The sequence below is a fragment of the Myotis brandtii genome, unplaced genomic scaffold (genome assembly GCF_000412655.1).
Source record: "Myotis brandtii unplaced genomic scaffold, ASM41265v1 scaffold249, whole genome shotgun sequence".
In the NCBI taxonomy this organism is placed as follows: Eukaryota; Metazoa; Chordata; class Mammalia; order Chiroptera; family Vespertilionidae; genus Myotis; species Myotis brandtii.
In genome coordinates, this window is record NW_005359430.1 from 881,416 (window position 1) to 891,644 (window position 10,229).

Sequence of the window (10,229 nt, forward strand, 5' to 3'; positions counted from 1 at the left end):
CTTTGTGTTAATCCAAAGAATTTGAATTACGTAGTATCTTGGATACCATGAAGTATTTTAAACAGGATAGAGAGTTGTTCCACTCTTCATTTTTGAAATAATAACTTAGGAACAATGTGCAGTCAGATTTAGAAGAGGGTATAAGATGCTGGGATGTGAGTTAGAATGCTGTGGCATCGTCTGATGATAGCTGATGAGGACAGAAACAGGGACAAGAGAAATGAGGATGGAGCCACTGTGGTGCCTAAATTACTTCCCTTTGGTTTCAAAAGCTTTTTGCTTTGTTTTTCAGGTGGATCGGCAGCCCCAGTTTATTCAAGGCTACCGTGTGATGTATCGCCAGACCTCGGGCCTGCAGGCCACACCAACATGGCAGAATTTAGATGCTAAAGTCGCAAATGAGCGAAATGCTGTCCTAGTCAATCTGAAAAAGGGGGTAACTTACGAAATTAAAGTTCGACCTTACTTTAATGAGTTCCAAGGAATGGATAGTGAATCCAAAACAGTTCGTACTACCGAAGAAGGTCAGTATTCAGATCCCTAACATGAACCTAACTTAGACCATAATGAAACCAATTTCTGTTGAAGTTGTAGTTTATCATCTTTCTTAGAAGAGTAGCAAGAGAGACGCTAAAAGTGAATCCAGGAAGGAGTATTTTTCTCTTTTTGTTCTGAGAATTCCATAAAATCTGACAACTCAAAAAAAAAAGACATTCAAATAATTTGTAAACATTTGTCCCACATCTTCTTTGTCAGTACATTGGAACTTGATTATAATATTTTCCCATATTTTTTCCATGGATTAGACTCATTTTGCTTCATCAAAACAGGCTACTGGAAACTCAAGAGCACAGGCTGTTCATTGTCACGCCTCTTAGAATGACATCTTCTTCTTGAAGTCTTCTTCCCTGTGGCCTCTGCTGATCTGACTCATAATTTCTAATTTAGAATGCCACACGCATGTTTGCAATAGTTTTCTTCTTACAGTTGTTTTCTCCATTCCCCATTTTGGAACTTTTCTTGCCTGCACTTTAAAGTTAACCTGTGAGAAACATAAATAAATGTAGGTCTCAACCAGTCCATTTACTAGCGTCTTCTTTATTTAACTACATGCTTATAATAAATTCTATCATAAAACTAAAAAAAGTCAGATGCCAAGTAAAATAAATTTCCTCCCTTTTCTGTTTTTTACTAATTTTATGTATATGCTCCATTAAAAAAAAGCCTCTTTTTTCTAAACATACTTTATATAAATTAATATACTAAACTCAAGAAAATGTATATAGGTTGTTCACGCTAAAGTGTAAATGCTCATTTGTCTAAAGAGCTTTTCAAGTATGCATATCTTATAATAAGCAACACAATGAAAAGGTTATCTTGACATTGGTTTGCAGTGTGATACACTGACAGGCATAAGTACAGGCTTTTAAAGGCATCACTAATATATGTTTAGGATATGTAAAGAAAAAAGTACTAAAAATTAATAATATAGTCATCACCATTACATTTTACTTAGGTTGAATAGGTATAGTACTAACAAGTGTGATAATTCAATACAGAATCCCATGTTGAAGTATACTTCCAAAATCAATTCCACTGCACTTAGACTTTTCCCCTGGATTAGACATTTGTCACCATCGCAGTATGTTCATCTCTGATTTCAGAGACCTTGTGAAGGTAACAAATGGAACTCAGCTAACCTGTGCCTGGGAATGATGAGTGGTGATTTGGGTTCTTTCACATTCATAGAGAGAAGCTGGGCACAGGAATCATTGGCCCGTAAGGAAGCAGGCATGGTGTTCTCTCCACGCCAGCAGAAAGGCCAACGAAAAACTAGCTCTCAGAAGTTATTTTTCAATACAGTCTACTTAATAACGACAAAACTGGTAGACGGTGGTGAGATTTATGTCATCGTGCCACATTTCAGAGCATTATTGTCACACAGAGGAATAATAAAGGGTGGTATTGTGGTACGTGTGTGTCCTGCTTCTGAATGTAAATATGACCAAACTTACCAAACATGGGAGACTTTATAGACAGGCTTTAAAATGTATTTTACAATTCAATTGTATATATTTTCAAAGGGCTAAACCATGTAGAGTTATGAAAGCATTGACCCTTTTACATAATAATCTTTTGAATTTTGTTTTAACTGTAAGGATTTTTATATTGATTTTTCTTTCTTTGGTTTAAACTCAGAGATTCACTGAGAATTCATGCTTTCCATCAGAATTAGTATTTGTTACCTCTCAGATACACTGTATGGGACACTACAGTATAAAATCAGAAATTCTTTTCACTCACCTTTTCTCAGTGGGATTACAGAGAAACCATAAAGGAAGCAAATATAAGAAGTTAAAATGTGTCCATGAGACATTTGACCCAACATGAACTGTTTTCATTTCTAGCTTCAGAGTTCCTTGCCCATCAATATAAAATAAGTCTGAAATCTTAAATTATGAGTCAATTTAGAGCAGTAAATTATTTTCCCAATATGAAAAGACAAGTATTTTCCATTTGTTGGTATAATTTATAGCTGTATCTCTGTTTTTGTTAATTAAAATCAAACTAAAATAAATAGGTTGTCAATAATGCCATCACTCAGAGATAATGATTAATAAAATTTTAGATCAAAGTTTTAAAATTAGACATACCTGTGTTCAAATTCTACCCTGTTGCTTTTACCTTCTGAGGTTATTGTGAGAATTAAATTTGACACTTAGCTCTCTGCTGGGTATATAGAAAATACTCATCAGAATGTTAGCTGTTAAATTTATTGTTCAGTACATAGTACTACAGCTATTGTATTTGCTTTAAATCCATCCGTTATATTTAAAATATATTTTATAAAAACTGTCACTCTTGAATACTATATACACAGTTAGAATATCGGAAACCAGAATCTCCTGCTTCTTGTCTTCAGATTTGTATTCTGCAAGCACCATCAATGCACACCAAGACTTACAGTTTGTGTTTATTCTAATTGCTTCTTCTACAGCCCCAAGTGCTCCTCCACAATCTGTCACTGTGCTGACAGTTGGAAGCCACAACAGCACAAGTATTAGTGTTTCCTGGGATCCTCCTCCTCCAGATCATCAGAATGGAATCATTCAAGAATACAAGGTAGGGCCTGCATGAAGGAAGGTTCACAGAGCAGGCTCCCAGGGGAGTCTTAAGAGCACAAGAATGAGGCACATCTTCAGTGTCTCTCTTTTTGAATTTGAATGTAAATTAATATTTACATACTAGAAGCCAGGTGCACAAAATTCGTGCATGGTGTGGGGTCCCCTCAGCCCAGCCTGCACCCTCTCCAATTCTGGACCCCTTGGGGATGTCCCGGAGATCGGGCCTAAACCGGCAGTTGGACATCCCTCTCACAATCTGGGGCTGCTGGCTCCTAACTGCTCACCTGCCTGCCTGCCTGCCTGGTCGCCCCTTACTGTCCCCCATGCTGTCCTGGTTGCCCCCAACTGTATCCCCTGCTGGCCTGGTCATCCCAACTGTACCCCCTGCCAGCATGGTCACCCCTGACTGCCCTCCCCTGCTGGCCTGGTTCCCGCCAACTGACCCCCCTGCCAGCCTGGTTGCCCCTAACTGCCCTTCCCTGCAGGCCTAGTCACCCCAACTACACCCCTGCTAGCCTGGTCACCCCACATAGCCTGCTGTTCAGTCGGTTGGTCGTCCCTCACTAACCCCCCTGTTGGCCTGGTAGCCCCACACAACCTGCTGTTTGGTCGTCCATCTGATTGTTTCAGTCATGACAGCCCCTGGCTTTTTATAATTAGGATCTGAGTGACAGGTAAAACAGTGGTTCTCAACCTTCCTAATGCCGCGACCCTTTAATGCAGTTCCTCATGTTGTGGTGACCCCCAATCATAAAATTATTTTCGTTGCTACTTCATAACTGTAATTTTCCTACTGTTATGAATCGTAATGTAAATATCTGATATGCAGGATGTATTTTCATTGTTACAAATTGAACATAATTAAAGCATAGTGATTAATCACAAAAACAATATGTAATTATATATGTGTTTTCCGATGGTCTTAGGTGTAAAAGTTGTTCGACCCCCAAAGGGGTCGCGACCCACAGGTTGAGAACCGCTGAGATAAAACAACAAATGGATAGGGGATTAGAACCTAAACCTAAAGTCACAGATAACACAAACTCAGTTGCACAAGTAAACCATAATGGTGGAGCAGGGTTTTTTTCTGATTAGATTGTTGTGTAACACACCTTATAGCAGAATTTTTAAATCGTGTTCTCAGAAAAAGATGCTTCTGGGGTTTAGAGTCGTGGGGTGTGAATAGGAGGGTGGGCAGCAACAACTCCCACTCTGCTTTTATCTGCTTTTGTTAATGTGCTGAAATCTTGCAAAATATATCATTCAAAAATGAAAGCCATTAAATACATTTTGAAAAAACCATGTTACGAACAAATGGCTAATTATCTTATTTTTCAGCTGAACTTTTTGCTATTTAGAAACAGTATATATCTATTGTTTCTTCATCATCATTTGATGTTTAAGAGACACAAGATATATAACTGATAAATAAGATTCTGATTAGGTGATGTAATTAGACCACATTAAAACTTGCAAAAATTTTAAAACTATAATTTTTGATATTAGTAAATATTTACATAATTATGACAACAATAAATAGACAGTTCTATTAGAATGGAAAACTAGACACCCTAATTGACCCCAGAAATTAATATATGGCATGTGAAATTAAGCTGAATTATTTCACACAAAACATTGCAGATTGAATTATGTTATTTCTAAGAAAAAATGATAAACTTAAAATATAATTTTTTAAATTAATGGTTAACTTACTGAAACAAATGAGAAGAATGTTCATAAGCACTTAAAATTATTCCCATTACATTATAAAAACACAGGCATAAGAAATATGGGAATAATGCGCTTTCAAATAGGAAAAATTATACAGATTTTAAAGGTTTTTAAGTGTTAGGACACATTGTTTTAAGACCAACAAAAATCTACTATGGTGTGCGTGTGTGTGTGTGTGTGTGTGTGTGTGTGTGTGTGTGTGACTTTTAATAAGGTTAGCATTTTACTATTGTATAACCTGAGACTAAATATCCTAAAGTTCCATCTACTTAAAATTGATTTTTTTACAACATGAAAAATTGTGTCACAAATTATAAGCTTTCTCAATTATATGAGATTGCAATATTTTGGTGACAATATATATTTAGATTAGGACTAAATATTCCTTCAAAGTAACACAGGTATCATAGTGTAAATCAAAAAAATATACAATTCACAAATATTGTTTTAAAGAATTAGCTTCAGGAAATTTACCTATATCAGAAATAAACCCTTTATGTTCTTTATGTATCTATATTGTAAAATATTATATAATAAGAATACAAATATAGAGAGAGCACATTTCTATTTATAACACTTTGTACAGTAACAGATTTGCATATCCAAGAAGAATGTATGCCTTAAAATTTTATTATTACTAGAAGTAAAAGTCCAGCATTCATCACATTAGTATTTAAAGACTTCCCAACACTTTGTTCTCATGCATATGTACTTGTGTGTGAATATATTGATCAATATTAAGATTTATTACTGTCAATGTAAATATTCACTTTAATTTCATCTCAGTCAATACCTATAACTTAAGTCAATTAATCTTGTTAGCTACTTCTGTGTAAGTTAATATTTTCTTAAATGAAATATAAATTACTTAGATGTGCACCTACGTACTTTGAATATTACAACTTACAATCATCATATTTTAATAGATTATATGTATAATAAATCTTGAAAAGTAAATTAAGAAGAGGAATTTATGTTTTAATCCCTATGCAAATGCTCAACCAGGGACCACTGTCTACAGGCATTAAGGAAATTATTGTGTTATGAGCATTCAATGTTGATTATTAGTTATAAAGGAACATGGCAGAGTTTCAGCTTTCCTTATTGTTCTTTCCTTAATACACACATACACACAAAAACACACACTGCATAAATTAGGCTTTAAAAATTTCAATAACGGATCCTATATAATAAAGAGCTAATATGCAAATGGTTGTCACACCCTCACACTATGATGCTGTAATGGCTCAGACACTCAACACTGGGGAGAGAGGAATGGAGACTAGTCAGGCACAAATGAGTTCATGAGAGAGGAATGGGGACCAACCAGGCTGTGGCCCGGGAGAGAGACAAGCTGCCCACCCTGTGGTCCTGGGCACCAGCAGCTGGGGCTGAGGACTGGGAGAGGGACAAGCCACCCACCCCACAGTCCTGAGGGCCAGCGCCTGCGGCTGCAGCCCAGGCAAAGCCACCCACCCATGGTCCCCTGTGGCTGCAGCTGCCCCGGGCGAAGCTGGCCCAGGTCCTGGGTACCTGCGGCTGGCCAGAGGGAGGGAAGCCCAGGTCCCAGGTACCTGCGACCAGCTGGAGGAGGGAATCCTGGGTCCCAGGTGTGGGGCAAGGCAGAAGTGATTAGGGATGATCAGACCAGCAGGGGGGCAGTTAGGGGTGATCAGGCTGATCGGGGAGAAATCAGGGTTGATCAGGCAGGCAGGCAGAGGTTGTTAGGAATGATCAGGCAGGCAGACAGGTGAGCAGTTAGGATCCAGTGGTCCCGGATTGCGAGAGGCAGTTGGACATCCCCTGAGGGGTCTTGGATTGGAGAGGATGAAGTTTGGGCTGAGGGGACCCCCGCCCCCGTGTACCAATTTTGTGCACTGGGCCTCTAGTACTTCTATAAGCCTAGGAAGTAATTGATCACCACTAAATATATTTGATCTACTATATTGATCTAATTATGAGAAAGGATAAGTCTATCTTCTTTTGTTATTCACTTTACATTTCTGTAGATCTGGTGTCTGGGAAATGAAACACGATTTCATATCAACAAAAGTGTGGATGCAGCCATTCGATCTGTAATAATTGGAGGATTATTCCCAGGTATTCAATACCGGGTAGAGGTTGCAGCAAGTACCAGTGCAGGGGTTGGAGTGAAAAGTGAACCACAACCAATAATAATCGGTGAGTACCAACCTATGTGGTCTGTGTATCATCAGTTAGCTGGTGGCACGTAGATTATTTTTTGAATCTCCTTCCTGAGAGTGGATATGCAGTAATGAATGAGAGGGTACACACATCATACAGGCAAATGGGTTAGCTGACTAGAGTTTCTTACAAAAATGATTAGCCATTGCTCATACTGTTAAGACTCCCATAAACTTCTTAAAATTATAATTACTGAGTTTAACTGGTGAAAGGTTGTTTGAAAATTATTTTTAATCAATAGTTAAATAAGTAATGTTGATACCAATCTATATATATATATATAAACCCTAAGTGACTGGTCGACTGGTCGCTATGACACGCACTGACCACCAGGGGACAGATGCTCAATGCAGGAGCTGCTCCCTAGTGGTCAGTGCACTCCCACAGAAAAAGTGCCACTCACCTGACCAATCGACGGCGCCAGACGCCGGGCTCATGGCTGGTGAGCGCAGGTGGCGTGAGCCTCTCCCACCTCCATGGCAGCGCTACTGAGAGGCAGCAGGAGGCAGCAGCAGACACAGCAGGGTCCAGATGAGTGGGAATGGCTTGGTGCCCAGCCCGGGCTCAAGCTCCTACCTGGCCGCCTGCCGCTTCACACTCTACTATATCCCCCGAGAGGTCCCAGATTGTGAGAGGGTATAGGCCAGGCTAAGGGACCCCATCGGTGCATGAATCCATGCACTGGGCCTCTAGTGAAATATAATAAGACATGAGACACTTATGGAAGAAAGTGCATTATACTTCAAATCTATGTGATTTCTCTTAGCCAAAAAAAAAAAAAAAAGGTCAAAATGTAACGAGAGACAGGCCAAAATAAACTTTGTAATCTATATATACTATCCTGAAGAAGAAATCCCTATTAAATCTATTATCATTATTACAGAAAATTATTCCCAATCACTATGGATATGTTTGCCTGTTCTTAAAATATATAAAAATGGAATGGTACAGAACATAATATTTTGCATCTGGCTTCTTTCACTAAACATAATGTCATATATATATATATATATATCAATTAATATGTTTTAATTCTGAGCAGTATTAATTTGTGTGAATATATCATATATTATTTGTTTTCTCTTCAGAAAATGAACATTCTTGTGTAAGCCATGTTGAGAACTTTTTTTTTAAATTTCTTTGAGAGAAATAACTAAAGTGGAATGTCTGGGTAACAGGATTGAAATACTTTGATTTTATAAAAGACTTTACACAATTTTTTCCAAATTGCATACTTTTATAGAATCACTAGCAAAGAATATTATTTCCAATATTTCCATATTGTACCAACATTTGATGTTGCCAGTCTGTAATTTTAGCCATTCTTGTGAGTGTAAAAAGTACTCACTTCAGTTTTCTTTGATGACTAAAAATGGTGAGCAAGTTTACATGTGTATATTAGACATTCACATTTTTTTTGTAAAATGTCTAAATCTTTAACTTTTTAAAAGTATGTTGTTTGCCTCCTGCTAATGATTAGAAGGAATTATATAACCACTCCGTTTACAAATTCTTTGTCATGTATTTGTATTGCAAATACTTTTTTGTTTATGAATTCTCTATTCATTTTTAAAATAATCTTTTGATGAGCAAGTTTTAAATTTTAGTGAATTACAGTTGATCAAACTATTTTTTTTATGTTTAGTGCTTCCTAGGAAATTGTGTCCTGCCTCTAAATAGTGAAGATATTTTCTTATATTTTCTTCTACAAGCTTTATAATTTTAACTTTTATGCTTAAGTATATAATTTCTCTTCAAGTAATTACATGTGGTGTGAGGGTTGAGGCTTATTTATTTCCAAGTATATATCAAATTGCATTGGCATCATTTATTAACTTGCCTTTCCCCAGTTAACCATATATGTATGGATCCATTCCTGGATTCCCTGTGCTGTTCCATGTCTTTATATATCTGTCCATCTGCCAAAACACTGTTTTGATTACTGTAGCTTATAGAAAGTCATAAGATCCGGTAATGTGAATACTCCATTATTTTCTTCTGCAAAATTGTTTTGGTAGAAGAACTGTTTCAAAGCATCTTGTCAGTTTCTACAAAATATTGTTGGAATTGTTTCTTGAAAACAAAGTGAATCTATACATTAAATTGGAGAGATTAAACTTTTTTTTATTGTTGAGATATTAAGCATTTAAATAGTGAGTCATTCTCTCCAAAAATATGATGTATCTCTTTATCATTTACCTTTAATTTCTCTCAACAATATTTTGTCATTTTCAGAGTATGGTTATGTTAAACTTTTTTTCTGAGTATTTGATTATTTTTACACTAATGGGGTTCATAAAATTTTCTCAACTATTCTATATTATATATAAATTTACTTTAATATGTTGTTCTGTTATCATTTTATTAACTTCACTTATTTACTTTAATAGTTACGAACTACTTCTTATGCATATATTTGAAAAATCATCTGTTTTCTTTCTCCTTATTTGTGTTAATATGGTCAATTCTATTGACTGGTTTCAAAGATAAACTTTGCTTTGCAAACCCCAATTGGTCAGGATATACAGTGGGGCCTTGACTTACGAGTTTAATTTGTTCCGAGACCGAGCTCGTTAAGGAGCTCATTAAGGAGCTCATTAACTCAAATTACTCTGTCAACTCAATGCAAAAAATCGGCCGAGAGACAGCTGTTATCTCAAAAAGCTCATTAGTTGGGACACTCGTAAGTCAAGGCCCCACTGTATTATGCTTTTTACATATATTACTTAATCTGATTTGCTAATATTTTATAAAGAACTAGAGAGCCTGTGCATGAAATTTGTGCACTGGGGAGTGGGATTGGGGGAGGGTCCCTTAGCCTGGCCTGTGCCCTCTCATAGTCTGGGATCCCTCTCACAGTCTGGGACCCCTCGCTCCTTACCACCTGCCTGCTCACTGTTCCTTATCTCTTGGCTCACTGCTCCTTAGTGCTGCCACAGAGGTGGGAGAGGCTCCTGCCACTGCTGCTGCGCTAGCCAGCTGTGAGCCCAGCTCCTGGCTGAGTAGCGCTTCCCCTGTGGGAGCACACTGACCACCAGGGACATTTCTTGTGTTGAGTGTCTGCCCCTTGGTGGTAAGTGCACGTCATAGCAACCAGTGGTTCCGCTGGTCCTTCTGCAGTTCGGTAGATTTGCATATTAGGCTTTTAATATATAGGATTTGTGTGAG

General features: G+C 37.4%; 1 protein-coding gene across 8 annotated transcripts in view; it reads left to right on the plus strand.

The window, feature by feature from the left end:
- Positions 1-10,229, plus strand: part of ROBO2 (roundabout guidance receptor 2) — a 672,125-nt gene that overhangs the window by 573,863 nt on the left and 88,033 nt on the right. For all 8 annotated transcript variants that reach the window (XM_005867326.2, XM_014540612.1, XM_014540614.1 and 5 more), the window contains 3 exons: positions 293-524; positions 2,999-3,123; positions 6,866-7,037. In XM_005867326.2, the coding sequence (XP_005867388.1) occupies positions 293-524; positions 2,999-3,123; positions 6,866-7,037 (529 nt within the window). The remainder of the gene's footprint in view (positions 1-292; positions 525-2,998; positions 3,124-6,865; positions 7,038-10,229) is intronic.